At 41.5% G+C, this 16,013-nt stretch overlaps 2 protein-coding genes across 2 annotated transcripts; one reads left to right on the top strand and one right to left on the bottom strand.

Moving 5' to 3' along the window:
• Positions 1-1,731: 1,731 nt before the first annotated feature.
• LOC112697537 (disease resistance protein RPM1-like) lies at positions 1,732-7,131 on the bottom strand. The gene is made up of 2 exons (XM_025750768.3): positions 6,406-7,131; positions 1,732-3,870 (listed from the first exon to the last, which is right to left on the bottom strand). The coding sequence occupies exons 1-2, from the start codon at positions 7,022-7,024 to the stop codon at positions 1,817-1,819; spliced, it is 2,673 nt and encodes an 890-aa protein (XP_025606553.1). The 5' UTR covers positions 7,025-7,131; the 3' UTR covers positions 1,732-1,816.
• A 2,196-nt stretch (positions 7,132-9,327) lies between these two features.
• LOC112805919 (uncharacterized) lies at positions 9,328-12,713 on the top strand. The gene is made up of 2 exons (XM_025848239.1): positions 9,328-11,673; positions 11,721-12,713. The coding sequence occupies exons 1-2, from the start codon at positions 9,328-9,330 to the stop codon at positions 12,711-12,713; spliced, it is 3,339 nt and encodes a 1,112-aa protein (XP_025704024.1).
• The last annotated feature ends 3,300 nt before the right edge of the window (positions 12,714-16,013 follow it).

Genomic DNA, 16,013 nt, shown 5'->3' with positions numbered 1-16,013 from the left:
AACTCTTATTATATTATTTTGTGTATAATAAGTAAATAATTAAATGATAGTATATTGTTTGAATCATCAACTATTAACTGCATGAAATGAGAGATTGTGAGGGTCATATATTTATTAAAGTAGTTTTTTAGTTATTTATTGTTATTATAATAAAAATTAAAGACAAAAATATTACAGAATCAAAATTTAAATTTAAATTTTTTATTATATTTGACCATTAAAAAATAAATAAATAATTATTGTATTAAAAATAAAATAATTTAAGGTATATTTAGTAGATAATAAACAATAGGATGGAAAGAAATATTCTTAAAATTAAAGAAAGTTAAAAGAAGATTTAAACAACATTGGTCAAGCTGAATTTTTAAAATTTAAAATTTTAATGTGCGCTTAACTTTTGAAGTAGTTTTTGGCGGAAAGTTAAAATAATCACGGACAAATTTCAATATAACTTCCCATCATTCACGTTGTCTTTTAACTCCTACTTTTCTACAGCACACTCTCTTTAACCACACTATATAAATCCTATCATATGATAGAGTATCCTCTAAACTCAAAATACCGATTTTTTCTTTGTTATTTGTTAGTTTTTTTAGTAAATTTTTTCGTGAAGCAAAAACATAATAATTCAGAAGAGGCCCTTTTAGCAGAACTACGATAACACAGAATATCAACAACAATGAAGAATTTGCAGAAGATTTGGGTGAAATAAGTCTCAACCAGCTGTTCCTACCAGAAAAGATTATAATGACCCTTTAGTTGTGAATGTCAAAGGTATATGAAATTTCAATTTTTTTACGTGATTTTTTGAGTTCTAATATTTAGTTTATTTCTTTTATTCAATTTTGTATTCATTGTAGACACTTCTATGGGAGAAATTACAACCGGCAAAAGGACGACAATTCAAGTTTGACATTTGAAAAAGGATGAAAAAGACATTATGGAACTTGATGGGAATGGACAAAGTCGAGATAATGACGTAAATTTATTGATATGATTTCTGGGTGTAATGGCTCGTAGAGCAACACTGTAAATTGAAAAGGTCTTTGGTGCTGAAAATGTAGGATGTGTGATAAATTTAGAGAAACGGTTGAAACTTTAGAGAAAAAGCTATGGATATTGCAGCTCTGTACAAATTTTTGTTATCAAAATACAGTGATAAAGTGCCTAATTTATCCAGTAATATGCTAGACATTTAATTGATGTATTTAATAAGTAATAGTTAAAATTTTAAATATATTTAATTTAAAAGGGATTAGAATTTATTTTATTTATGTTAAAAAATTTTATTTCTTATTATATATAAGTTTAGACTATTATTATTATTATTATTATTATTATTATTATTATTATTATTATTATTATTATGGAAAAATGTTAGATATTATATATTTAAAAAGTTTGATTTTTGTTATTAATGTAATATATATAAATATAATTTTAATTTAATAAAACTATTCAATTAGAGTAAATTAGCACAAATTAGCCTTGGATTATATGTGAAAAATATAGTGAGTTAGCCACGAAAATAGTGTGATTAAATAACCCAACGTTAGCCACAAAAAAATGTGGCTGAAAAACCCGGCTTGCACAAATTAGCTACGGATGAAGTGTAGTAGAATTATACTTTTTGATTTAATTATTCTTATTTAGCCACGGCATTATACGTGGACAATGATATACAAATCGTGGCTCTTTGAAGGTCTCTACGATGTTTAAAATTGTGGCTAATAACGCTAAAATCGTGGCAAATTGAAAATGCAACCTCCCGATTAGCCACAAATATTCTTTCGTGGCCAATATATAATTGCTACAGTTATTTTAGAGTTTCCTCAATTTTTTTCATGGCTAAATCCCATATTTCTCGTAGTGTATGCAGGAGTTTCCGAACATGATCTGGCACTTGTACTTCTTCTAGATTCCGATGCCAATATGGGAGGAATAAGTGTAAGAGGCAAGGCAGTGATCCTTCATCTATTCTAATAGCTTTCAATGTTGAATCCGCTAAGGTGAGTGATCGTAGTTTCCGGAACCACCCCTTTTGGATGTTTAATTCATCACCCTCGAATGGGCGGACATAAAGTCGCATCAATTCTGGCATTTGACGCCCTACAAGACACAATTGGTCTTGTGTGAATTTAAACCCTACCAAGTCCAACCTGATTAGATTTTTGAGTCTAAAAACCCAGTCTGGTACCATTTCTGAATCACTTCCAAATAAGCAAAGACGCTCAAGGTGTGGAGGAGGACTAGTTAGTGACTCCAATTCAAGGATTTCATTGTCTTTGGCTTTTATCGACAATGAGCATAGATTGGTCATGCTCTCTATAGCATTGCACAACCACATTCCATCCTTTTCAACAAGATTTCGGATCTTCAAACTCCTCAATTGCTTCAAATTCTTCAGTTCCCCAACAACATCACTTGCATCAACCCAGGCTAATTTTTGTAGGGCCGTTAAATTTGCAACACCTCTCTTTAATTTCACACCTACCCCCGCTTCCGTATGCACATTAAGATAACACAGCTTTGTAAGTGAGTAAATCTCCACCGGAAGATCACTTACATTGGTCTCTTTTAGGTCAAGAGTCTCCAGGTTTCGGAGCTTTCCGATGGATTTGGGGATGGTCTCAATGTTGGTATGTCTTAAATTTAGGTATTTCAAGTGGACAAAGTTTCCAATTGTTTCTGGAAGATGAGCAAGTGGTATGTTTTCAAAGTGCAGTGTCACCAAGAGCTTGAAATTAGAGAAAAGTGAGTTCACAAAAGTGCTTATCATTTCCTCCTTATCTATAATATCATAAAGAAGGAAAGAACGCAACAAGCTACATTGGTTTCTATCAGCACTTGTTCTCAGATCAGCAAAGTCAACATTTGTGCCAATTGATAAACGTCTACTCCATTTATCAAAACAAAACGGGTTACCTTTCTTCACTTGGCAGAAGTTGAACTCTTCACATTTCTTCACAATGAAGTCATGCATCAAATCATGAACTCTACACTTTCTAACTCTGCCGTAAGTGTTCACATCAGCTACCTTAACCAAGCTCCTAGCAATGAGCTCAGCTAAGTACTCTTCTCCAACTTCTTGTTGAGTTTGGTGCTCTCTGCACTCCACAAACCCTTCAGCTATCCACAAATTGATGAGCCTCGCCCTCTTGATTGCGTATTGCTCGGGAAAAAGGCCAAAGTACAAGAGACATGATTTGAGGTGGTAACTAAGATCCTGATAGCTTTCTGACAGTGCCTGATGGTAACCTTTAAGATGAGAATCGCTTGCAAGCTTTGATTGAAGGCTGTTGTACACCGCCTTCCATTCTTTGAGTCTTTCTTTCTTGGTTGACAGAAGAGAAGCTATAGCCACAATTGCAAGTGGCACACCATCACACTTTTTTGTGAACTCTTCAGATAGCTTCATCAACGCTTCACAGGGATTCTTGGAACCAGATTGAAATGCCTTCGAATGGAAGAGTCTCAAAGCATTTTCGGGCTCTAGAGGCTTCAGTGGGTAGGTATGAACTTTTGCTGACACTTTGCAAGAATCAGCAACACCCGTGTCTCTTGTTGTAATCATTATCATTCCATTATTTTTCGGTAATGCCAATTCCACAGTTCCCCATAGATCTGTCTCCCAAACATCATCAAGTACTATTAAGTACTTCTTTTCTTTCAAGTATTCTCTTGTATCTTCAATCAAAGCATGAAGGTTCTTGTCCACATTGCTTTCTTTCCTATCATGAAAGCTCCGCAGCAAAGTCTTGAACAACTGCACTCCTTTGAGTGAGCGAGATACATCCACCCACCCATAACAATCAAAAGAGTGCTTTTGTTGTTCTTGCTTGTATACATTTCTCACCAGAATCGTTTTACCTGTTTCAAATCATACATGACCAAAAGGTACGATTAAATATGTATAAAAGCGTCTAAGATAAAATTAAAGAACCATAATTAAAAAGTAATTACCTCTAAAAAAGAATTTAATGGAAATAGAATAACGAAAAAAATTCTTTATAATAGCGTTTGTTTTGGTGGTACTAAAATTTTAGTCTCTATCTCTAAAATTTCAGTCATTATCTTAAAAAATAGAGACTTAATAGTCTAAAAATTTTGGAGACGAAAATTAAAACTTTAATAATATTTAATACTTAAAATATTCTCATTTTCAATAAATTAATTCTAACTTTATTTTTTATGCAAATTAAATTAAAATTTCATTCTTATTTGAGTCTCTGTCTTTGTATCTCTTTCAAACACTACTTCTTCAACTATATTATAGATACACTAAAAATCAACTACCCAATTAACATTATATATTATAATATAAAAATACACATAAAAAAATAAATAACATAACATATATATTTATACATAAATACATAATAATTAATTAAAATTTTTTTTATATACATAGCATTTCTACTCTTTAATGCGTGTTATTGATGTTACTTGAATAGTAAAATAGAAAACCTAATTTAAAGATAATAATAGATCAATAAAAATAACAATAATAGTTTGTAATTATCATCTATTAGATGCAAATATAAACAAATAATGCATATCTAAAATATTCAAATAAAAAATTAGAGAGTAGGTTTTTCCTTAATTGTTTACTATTTATTAATATAAAAATGCTATATTATATGAGAAAAATAACTATAAATTTGATAAATTGATTAAAAAATTAATAACATCTAATTGATATGATTTTATCTTTTTTATTAATAAAAACGTAATATAAAAATATTATACTAATGTGGCAACAATTGACTTCAATATACAATGAGGATATATTTTTAGTGTTCCAACTTTATTAACGCTTTTCTCTTTTTTATTGTTATACAAAGTTTTGTGTTTTCTGTAACTGTTTTTTTTTTCACATTTTTATTAAAAATATAAATGTCAAAATTTTATAATTTATCAATAAAGAAAACTTCACCAAATAAAGTGACTACATAGTTATAAAAATCAAATCGAATCGACCGATTCGACCAAAAAATTGATGAACTAAATTCTAAGCCAGTTCAATTTATTTTTTAGACTGAATAAGAAAAAAAGGTGTGAACCAATAAAAATCGAAATAAACTGATCAAAATTTGCAAGAATTGGTATAAATTGGTCTAATCGAACCGATTTATTTAAAAAAAATTTCAAAATATCCACATCAAGTTTTAAACAAAGAATCTTTGAGTTACAACAACTCCCAATTGCCATTCAGCCATCATGCTTCTTATCATTATATGCGACAAATATTAATTATATAGTATACATTTAATTACATGATTTTATAAATATCTAATTTAATTTAATTTTGTATTCTCTATTTTTTGAATTAATTATATTTTAATTATATACTATTACTAATATAAATAAATTTCACTAAAAATTTATTAATTTACTTGATCTATTTTAATGCTAGTATTTGTGATTAAGGTTATTTTTTATGTTAGTGTTAAAATTTATTGATATTATAGTTAAATGATAGATTTTGTGAATTAATTATTACTTTTATTGTGTCAAATTAAGATATTATTGTAGTATTACAAATAAATTTTATGTTTTTTTATATTAGTTGTTTTTAGAATTTAAGACTTGATTTTTCATAAAATGTTAGTGAAGATATGTATTTTAAATTTTAATTTTAAGTTTTTGACTATTTTATATTTTTTATTTACGTGAGTTCTATTTTATAATTGATTGGTTGAACTAATAAACTAATAAATCAATAATTTGATCGATTGAATTATTAATTCGATTTTGACAACTATGATAAAAAAGATCCTAGAACGGGAAAAGATATGTTTTGTGTTAACAAATTATTATTTTAAACATAATTTATTTGAAAAACTTGGTACTACTCCTAGATTTTTGCTTGAAAACCAATCTTTAGTGTTTTTGGATGATTATTAGCTAATTGTATCCAGGATTCTAATAGGAATGTCCGAATGTTAGTACCTAGTAGTATTATTCCACAAATTCTAATAGTCCTAACTCCTAAGAATTAATTGTCACAATTTGTAGTGTTAATGTTGTAAGTGTGAGGAGTCCGTAAAATTAGGCCTATATCAAAGAAAGTAAAGAAGAGTGAGGGGTTTATAAGAATGAGAGGCTCATTTACTTGATACCTCACTTGATTCTTCCTTAAAATCTCTCCGAGTAAAGCATCTACTCATATGTGATGGAGGAGTTAGAGAGGAGTTGATGCTTAATGTGGAGGCTCACACTTGAGGAGAGACCCCACAAAGCTTGAGAGAGATTGTTAATCTTATGTTATCTTATTGCATATGTCAAATTAAAAAACTAAATTGAATAAATTATTTTAAATTTTAATGACTAGATTAATACTTAATATAACTTGATAATTATAATGTAATATTTTTGAAGTGTAGAGAGAGGGAAGCATAATACCAAGTCCGCCTTCGCCCACCACGGCGATGACTGTGCGACCAGCACCGCCTTCTGAGAGCCAGTTGTTGAGCTCTTTCTTGGCATGTTCAATCCCCACAAGCTCTTCTTCCTCTGCAAAATTGGCTCGCAGTCGAAGGTAATGCCGTTGCGGTGAACTGCGACCGCCGCTTGATTCTGCAGCAGCTTCGGAGTGGCCATACAGTTGTCCTGCTTCCTTCAGTCTATTTATTGACTCTCTGATTTCGCCAATCTCAGATGCAATCTCATGGCGGGGTACATAACTTTTGAGCAAGTCACAAATTTTGCACAGAACCCCAGCAACGGCGTTTCGCCGTCCACGGCGGGGTTTGTTGGCCACCTTGTACAAGTAAAGGTCGATGACATCTTGAATGCGGATGGAAACTTGTCTGATTTGAGCAACCCACTCCTTTCTGCTCTGATCAGAGTTCTGTGCCTCCATCTCCGCCTTTGTATCTACATCCCTCAGATATGCTCGCATCAGCCGTAGTTCTTTGCTGATGCTTTCGATTTGTCCACGCACGCCACTCAGCAACTTTGCCTCACTTTTCAGTAATGGGATCAGTTTGTCAACAACTAGGTTTACTGCTATTTCTGCCATTTAAGTATTTGGTTTTCGTTAATAACATGTATTTACATACTCACCTCTATATATACTAGTAGTTGCAGAGAATATGGATAACTTATCCATCATGCATCAAGAAAGGCACATATCTCTTTCTTAAATTAATGGAATCATGTGTGATGAGGAAATTAATTAAGGAACGTATTCTAACCTGTTCTACATGTTGCTTGCTCTATGAAACAATTATATATCTTGATTCACCCATTGTTGGCTCAATACTTCTTGCTTGCATTGAAAGTTATGCAGTAATCAACGGAACGATCATGGTGACTACTCAAATAAAAATTAACTTTACGTGCACATGTATTATTATGTTAAACAATTTATTTAAATATATAAAGTCATTTAATATTTTTATTTATTATTTTTATATAAAAATTTGTTCACGTGACTATTCGTTATTTATATAAAAATGTACATTTCCTTGGTTTCCTTTTCTATTAGTTAGTTATGTTAGTTTCCTTTTCCATTAGTTTGTTAAGGTGGTTAACTTGTACCGTCAGCATGATGAGCTGGAAGTTCAGTTAGAGTTAGTTGGAGAGATGAACATTCTGCTGGTATGGAAAACAGATCAGACCACTATTGTAATTATTGAGATTCTTAATTGTTGCCGAATTCATTTTGTTTCTATTAACATTGCTGAGAAACTTGCTGCACAAGCTTCTATCATTGCTCAAGAAATTCTGCAACAACAAAGGCATAATTTCCCAATAATTATTGAAAGGTGAATTATACAATAAAAATGTAAATTTATTGATTTTTTTAATGGAATAAAAGAGAAATTAAAAAAATGAGGACTCATTTTAAATAATAATAAAATAATAAAAAATAATTATAAAAAAAATTATATTCTCCCTATATAACTTTAATGTTGTTACGGCCCAGCCCAAACGGCTCGCGGGTCAACTCGACCCGATGACAACCCGACCCAGACGACCGGATGCGAACGGATCACAGCGCGACACGGACACGCGTCCCTGGCAGCTCCTCGCTACAGCTGTGAGGAAGCTTCGAGGAAGGTGGGCCTGTCCTCGTAGGGCCCACCTCTGACACGATATAAATAGGGAAGGACCTGCCCTTCCCTCGAGGTACGTCACCTTTTCACCTAATATCCCTCCACCTGCGCACGGACTGACTAGATCGTCGGAGTGTCTTTGCAGGTGGCACCCCCCTTTTTTCCTCTCACAACAAGTGCTCGACTTCACGGCAAACCGGAGCCCTACACAATCGCGATTGAGGAATCCTCGCCCCCATTAACCCTCACCCGACCAGTCCGGAACCCGACAACCGAACATTGGCACCGTCTGTGGGGATTTTTCCTTAATGGACGTTGTGCAGGGCCCTGGCGATCAGGGCCGGGGAGCCGGAGCGGAGGGGGCAGCCTCTGTCGCCTCGTTGAGAGGTCGGCGAAGGTCCCCCCTACAACTCACTGAACAGCACACGAGGGCACGACCCTTCGGGGGAACAGGCGGCGACAGCGCCATAATAATGCAGGAGTTACGGCACAGGGTCCAAAATTTGGAGCGACAGTTAGCCGACCAAGAGCGCGATGGACGAAGCACCGACCCCAGCTACACCCCGTCCCTCGAGGGCCAAGAGAGAGACTCCCACCGGAGCCGCCAGCGATACACTTCCGCATCCCGAACGGAAGCGGAGAGCACCCGGGAAGAGTCCCCAATCCCGAGAAGACGAAACGACACCATCATCTACTCCGTGGCAGAGAGACGCGCCGCACGGCACGTGATCGCGAGAACAGCGAAGGAAGGTCCGGGAGGACTCGACAACCTGTGATAATGGGCGTCACCCCATTCCACCGTTCCATCCTCGAAGTCCGGTTGTCGAAACACTTCGACAAACCAACGGACATGAGGTACGATGGAACTCAAGACCCCCTAGAACATCTCATAGCTTTCGAGGCAAGGATGAACCTAGAGGGGGTAGGGGACGAGGTAAGGTGCCAAGCTTTTCCGGTGACCCTGGCGGGACCCGCGATCAGGTGGTTTAACGGCCTCCCGCAGGGATCCATCTACAGCTTCTCGGACATCAGTCGTGCGTTCCTGGCCCAGTTTACGACGCGAATAGCAAAGGCAAAGCACCCAATCAACCTTTTGGGGATAACACAAAGACAAGGAGAGCCGACCCGAAAGTACCTGGATCGGTTCAACGACGAATGCTTGGAAATCGACGGCTTAACCGACTCGGTGGCCAGCCTTTGCTTGACGAACGGCCTCCTCAACGAAAACTTTCGAAAGCACCTTACCACGAAACCAGTTTGGACGATGCACGAGATCCAAACGGTGGCCAAGGAGTATATAAATGACGAGGAAGTCAGCCGAGTCGTGGCTGCCAATAAACGGCAGTCCGGTTACAACCAAGCTCGGCAACCGGGTAACGGAGAAAGAGCAAAGGAACAAGCCAGGGAGGAGGCACCAAGCAAGGCACCCAGGCCGTTCCCTCGGGTCGGGAAATTCACTAACTACACCCCACTCACTCTCCCTATCGTGGAAGTCTATCAGCAAATAGCTGAGAAGGGAATTCTGCCGAAACCCCGACCGCTCAAGGACCGTACGGGAGGAAACAAGAACCTCTATTGCGATTACCACAAGGGTTATGGCCATCAAACGCAGGACTATTTCGACCTGAAAGATGCACTCGAACAAGCGATAAGAGAAGGTAAACTAGCAACATTCTCCCACCTCATCAGAGAACCGAGGAGGCGCCACCGCGACCAAGACGAGGAAGGCAAGACCCACTCGGCCAAACGGCGACAAGAGCCAGAAGAAAGGGACCACGGCATCACCGTGATAAACGTGGTGACAGCCAAAAACGCCGCGCCAAAATCCCGGTCGGCACACAAGAAAGATGCTAAGGTCTTGACGGTCTCTTCCCCGCCGGTGCGAAGCTCTAAGAAGCCTCCCTCCATTTCTTTCGGCCCGGAAGATCAATGGTTCAACGACGCCCCGAAAAACCCCCCCATGGTTATTACGGCCAGAGTGGGAACCGGCCTCGTCAAACGGATCCTTGTCGACACAGGAGCCGATTCAAATATCATGTTCCGCAACGTGTTTGACGCGCTAGGGCTAAAGGATGCCGACCTGACGACTCACCAGCATGGGGTTATTGGGTTGGGCGACCACTTCATCAAACCGGACGGAGTAATATCCCTACCAATCTCGGTAGGGCAAGCCCAAGGTCGAAGATCGGCGATGGCCGAGTTCGTAATCCTCCGAGATTCCACCGCCTACAACATCATCTTGGGAAGGAAGACGATAAACGATGTTGAAGCGATAATCAACACTAAGCTGCTAGTCATGAAGTTCGTTACCGACGACGGGTCCATAGGGTCCTTAAGAGGGGATCTCGAGACGGCAGTCGCATGCGATAATGCCAGCTTATCCCTGAGAAGGAAATCCAGAGAGGCATCCGGTGTGTTCCTAGCCGACCTGGACTCCAGAGTAGACGACAAACCAAGACCAGAACCGGAAGGGGATCTGGAAAAATTCGTGATCGGTGACACGGAAGAGAAGTTCACGTTCATCAATAAGAACCTGCCACGTGAGTTAAAAGAGACCCTGATCGAAATGATAAGGGCCAACAGGGATTTGTTCGCTTGGACACCAGCCGACATGCCAAGCATAGATCCAGAAATCATGTCACACCATCTGGCTGTCAGGTCGGAAGCACGCCCGGTAGCGCAACGGAGGAGAAAGATGTCGGCAGAAAGGGCAGAGGAGGTGGCCAGGCAAACAGCCAGCCTCCTGGAAGCAGGTTTCATACGAGAAGTGGACTACTCGACGTGGCTCTCGAATGTAGTCCTAGTGAAAAAACACAATGGCAAGTGGAGAATGTGCGTAGACTACTCTGACCTTAACAAGGCATGCCCTAAGGATTGTTTCCCCCACCCTAACATAGACGCACTCGTCGACGCGGCGGCGGGCTACCGCTATCTAAGCTTCATGGATGCCTACTCCGGTTATAACCACATACCGATGCACCGTCCAGACGAAGACAAAACGGCATTCATAACGCCAGGAGGAACCTTCTGTTACAGGGTGATGCCATTCGGCCTGAAAAACGCAGGGGCGACATACCAAAGACATATGAGCAAGATTTTCCACGATCTGATAGGCAAGACAGTGGAGGTCTATGTCGACGATATCCTCGCAAAGACAACGCAACCTGACGACCTCATAAAGGATCTAGGAAAGGTTTTCATGTCTCTCCGGCAACACGGCATGAGGCTAAATCCCCTCAAGTGCGCCTTCGCCATGGAAGCCGGCAAGTTTTTGGGATTCATGATAACTCAGAAAGGGGTAGAAGCTAACCCGGAGAAATGCCAGGCAATACTCCAGATGAAGAGCCCGGGTTGCATCAAGGACGTCCAAAGGTTGGCAGGGCGGTTGACCTCATTATCCCGGTTTCTCGGAGCCTCGGCAACAAAGGCCCTGCCATTCTTTAACCTCATGAAGAAAGGGATGGCGTTTGAGTGGACACCCGCATGTGAAGAGGCCTTTCGGCACTTCAAGGAAATCTTGGCGGCACCACCCGTCCTCGGGAAGCCAAAGGACGGGGAACCACTATACCTATACCTCGCTATAACGGGGGAAGCCCTGGCTGCAGTTCTGGTGCGGGAGGACGGAAAAGCTCAACAACCAGTCTATTTCATAAGCAGGGCCTTGCAAGGAGCAGAATTAAAGTACAGCAAGTTGGAAAAGCTAGCCCTAGCACTTCTGACTTCCTCACGAAGGTTAAAGCAGTACTTCCAAAGTCACCAAGTTGTCGTCAGAACGGACCAAGGGATCCGGCAAGTACTTCAAAAACCCGATCTGGCGGGAAGAATGATGACTTGGTCCATCGAACTCTCCAGTATGATATACGATACGAACCCCGGCAAGCCATCAAGGCGCAGGCGATGGCAGATTTTCTAGTAGACGTAACAGGGGATCCAAGCGAAGAAGTGAGTACACGGTGGAAGCTCCATGTGGACGGAGCCTCCAACCAGACTTTTGGAGGTGCCGGGATCATCCTGGAAAGCCCGATTGGGGTTGTATACGAACAGTCGATCAGATTCGAATTTCCCATATCGAACAACCAGGCAGAATATGAAGCCCTTATAGGAGGCTTAACCCTAGCAGCGGAAGTCGGAGCAAGAAGACTGGAAATATGCAGCGATTCCCAAGTCGTCACCTCCCAAGTAAACGGGAGCTACCAAGCCAAAGACCCATTGCTACAAAAGTACTTGGAAAAAGTTAAAAGCTTGAGCCAAAAGTTTGAAGAGGTCACGATCCATCACGTACCAAGAGAAAGGAACACACGGGCAGACCTCCTATCAAAGTTGGCCAGCACGAAGCCGGGAGAAGGCAACCGGTCTCTCATTCAAGGTATGACGAGGGAACCAGCGGTCACACTGCACATGACAAGCCTAGGCTCTTCATGGCTAGACCCCATCACCAACTTCCTAGAACACGGCAAACTCCCTAACGACGAAAAGGACGCGGCGAAATTGAGAAGGGAAGCAGCCAAGTACGCCGTCATCCAAGGACAGCTGTTCAGGAAAGGGCTCAACCAGCCCCTACTGAAGTGCCTACACCCCGACCAGACGACTACGTCCTCAGGGAAGTCCATGAAGGCTGCTGTGGGCACCACATCGGAGGCAAGGCCTTAGCGAGGAAATTAATCCGAGCTGGATACTATTGGCCGTCAATGATGGCGGACTCCAAGGAGTTTGTCAAAAAATGTGTAAAGTGCCAACAGAATGCCAACTTCGCCAGGGCGCCGGCCTCCGAGTTAAGCTTGCTAACGACCTCCCGGCCATTTTCTCAATGGGGAGTCGACCTCTTAGGGCCCTTCCCGGTCGGCCCTGGACAAGTCAAGTACCTCATAGTCGCAATTGACTACTACACCAAATGGATAGAGGCCGAACCACTAGCTAGCATATCCTCGTCCAATTGCAGGAAATTCATGTGGAGGCAGGTGATAACACGATTTGGGATACCAGAAGTCGTCATCTCAGACAACGGCACACAATTTACTGACAAAAAGTTCACGGAATTCCTTAACGGCCTGGGTATAAGACAAAGGTTCTCTTCGGTAGAACACCCCCAGACGAACGGACAGGTGGAGTCCGCCAACAAGATTATCCTTTCAGGGCTGAAGAAGAGGTTGGATAATAAAAAGGGTGCTTGGGCCGACGAACTAGTATTGGTTCTCTGGTCCTACCGAACAACTGAGCAATCCTCCACTAAGGAAACTCCCTTCCGGCTAACGTATGGGGTGGATGCAGTAATACCCGTAGAGATCGGTGAACCGAGCCTGCGGTTACTTTTGAAAGGAGTAGAGGAAACCGTGGAAAAGGACCTGATAGATGAAGCCAGGGAAATGGCCCATTTGACAGAAATAGCGCTAAAACAAAGAATGGCTCTGCGCTACAACACCAAAGTGCTCAAGAGGGAATTCGAGCCGAACGATCTCGTCCTGAGGCGAAACGATATCGGCCCACCGACCCCTGGAGCAGGCAAGCTAGCGGCAAACTGGGAAGGCCCCTACAGAGTCAAAAAAGTGATGGGAAAAGGTGCCTTCAAGTTAGAAAGGCTTGATGGCAAGGAAGTCCCGAGGACATGGAACGCAGACAACCTTAGAAGATTCTACTCCTAGCGGACGGACCGACATGCCGACTAATCTAGTTAAGTAGTTAATTTGCAAATTTGAACTTTTCATAGTGACCTACGAGCCCTTTATATGGTTACCGAATAAGATATACTTGTGCAAATTTTCTCTCCTGTCTTGTCTCCCTGTTTTCCAGATAAACCATCTCATCATGACCAACGACGACGCGCAACCCCGGGACTGATCACCCCGGGAGCCCGTCAACTGCCGATGTAACAAATGACTACGCGAAAGGCCACGAGCCGTTGATATAAACGACGACTATAAACCAAAAACGGTTAACAGAAACGATAACACAATCAGACGAATAAACGACGACTATAAACCAAAAACGGTTAATAGAAACAATAACACAATCAGACGAATGAGAAAAAGTTTACTACGCCAATACGGGCGAACGACTAAGAAGTCAAATTGTTCATAAGCCAAAATAAAACGGCTAAACAAAAAGTTTTAAACAGAGGATTCATTTCTTCGGGACGTCGACAACTTTGCCGTCCTTGATGACTTTGAGAACACCAATCGCCGACGTGTCAAACTCAGGAGCAATGATTTTGACCTGAGCTTTAAGAGCCTCCTCGGTCGCCAAAATCGCACCCTTCCCCTGTTTCACGACGTCTTTATACTTAGCTTTCCACGTTGCCAATTCGGCCTCCACGACCTGCTTTTCCTTCTCTATGTCGGCCACCCGTTTCTGCGCCGCGCCGACCTGGCTCTCCAAAGTCATTTCACGATCGACAAGACGAGAAACCGTGGCATCCGATTCTTCTAACTTCTTCTCAACAGTGGCAGCTTTCTTCTCGGCAGCAGTAGCTTTCTTCTCGGCGGCGTCAAGTTTCTCATTTGATTGGGTCAACTGCTCCCGGAGAGTCTCAACTTCACTCTTTAGCTCGTTGTTAGCCTTCCCAGTAGATTCCAACCTTCTACGAAGGGACTCCATCCCGGATAGCTCAAACTCGGCCTTCCGGGCTATCACGGCGCCACGTAAAAGGGTACGGTACATCCACCTCGCCTGCCCAGCAAGGGAAGACTCATGGAAATACTCCTCGGTACCAGGAATCAGCTGGGAATCTATAAAGTTTCCTGCATCAAAATTCCTCTCCATAACTGTAAGCACCCCTCAGGACTGGACGACGTTTTCCTCTTCCTCTTAAGGCTAGGGAGAAACATGAACCGCTTTGTCGACCTCGACCTGGGCAGCTTGGGCCGAGGTCCCAGTACCGTCAACCGCGGCTTCTTGCTCGGTAGTAGCCTTGTCTTCCGGAGGAGCTGCAGACTTCTCGGCGGCAGATTTCTCATTGTCCCCTTCGTCGTCACTAGCGCACAGGAAAGTTTGGAATAAGTTAGGAAGACCCGTCACCGAGGCAGACATCTCCACTGCAGAAAAGCAAACGAGGTCGGTTAGTCACTACAAGTTGTTAGCAAAAGCAAAAAGACAAGGGACAAGTAAAGGCTTCTCACAAATATAATTACGACCGGCCTCCCGATCACCCATGAGAAGGTGAGGATTTACATGATTCCTCCCAAAGACTGCCATCAACACATCGGCAATCTTCCTATCCACCACAGACATGCCCCTATAGGTTACCTTAACAAAGGCGTTTGACCCCGCTCCGAAACTCCAATAGGTCGGAATAAGGCGTACCCCCTCTAACGACAGCCAAAAAGGATGACGACCTTTGACAGGGCGGACCTTGAAATATTTGTCCTTAAACCCATGATAGGAGTCTTCAAATAAACCAAAAATCCTCCGACCTTGGGCAGACCGGAAGGACATGAACCCTTTTTTATGTTTCCCCTCCTTCGAAGGGTTAGTAAGGTTGAAGAAGAAAAGGAAGACATCTACAGACACCGGGAGCTCAAGATACTCACAAACCATCTCGAAGCAGCGGATTGAGGCCCAGCTGTTCGGATGCAACTGCGACGGCGCCACGGACACACGACTTAAGAGCGCCATCTGAAAGGCGGAAAATGGGATACGAACCCCAACTTGAGTAAACATGGACTTGTAGAACCAAATCCAGTCGGCTACTCGGGGGTGATGGAGATTGATCTCGTACAACCGCTCGTGAGGAGCCGGGACGAAGACGTCATAATTAGATTCTTCATCAGTCCCTCCGCACAAGTACTCGGCTTGTGGGAACTCGGTGAGTTCCTCCTCACCCATTTGGTTGGGCGAATCCTTCACGTCGGAAACGACCCAAGCATAGGGATCGTACGCAGCGGGAGAAGGAGAAGCCCGGGAGACCGTGCGAGCCATACCTACATGGAGGGACCATCCAGTCAGTCTAAGAGATCG

This window comes from Arachis hypogaea, chromosome 16, assembly GCF_003086295.3.
Source record: "Arachis hypogaea cultivar Tifrunner chromosome 16, arahy.Tifrunner.gnm2.J5K5, whole genome shotgun sequence".
Taxonomy (NCBI): domain Eukaryota; kingdom Viridiplantae; phylum Streptophyta; class Magnoliopsida; order Fabales; family Fabaceae; genus Arachis; species Arachis hypogaea.
Note: the sequence above shows the minus strand (reverse complement) of the source record. Positions and strands in the feature narration are given on the sequence as shown.

What these genes read in the sequence shown, in the direction of transcription:
- LOC112805919 (XM_025848239.1), top strand. Translation starts at nt 9,328, where the DNA reads ATGCACGAGATCCAAACGGTGGCCAAGGAGTATATAAATGACGAGGAA. An exon ending in AAGCCCTGGCTGCAGTTCTG is followed by an intron (nt 11,674 to 11,720) that starts GTGCGGGAGGAC and finishes TTTCATAAGCAG; the next exon opens with GGCCTTGCAAGGAGCAGAAT.
- LOC112697537 (XM_025750768.3), bottom strand. Translation starts at nt 7,024, where the DNA reads ATGGCAGAAATAGCAGTAAACCTAGTTGTTGACAAACTGATCCCATTA. An exon ending in GGTGGGCGAAGGCGGACTTG is followed by an intron (nt 3,871 to 6,405) that starts GTATTATGCTTC and finishes GATTTGAAACAG; the next exon opens with GTAAAACGATTCTGGTGAGA.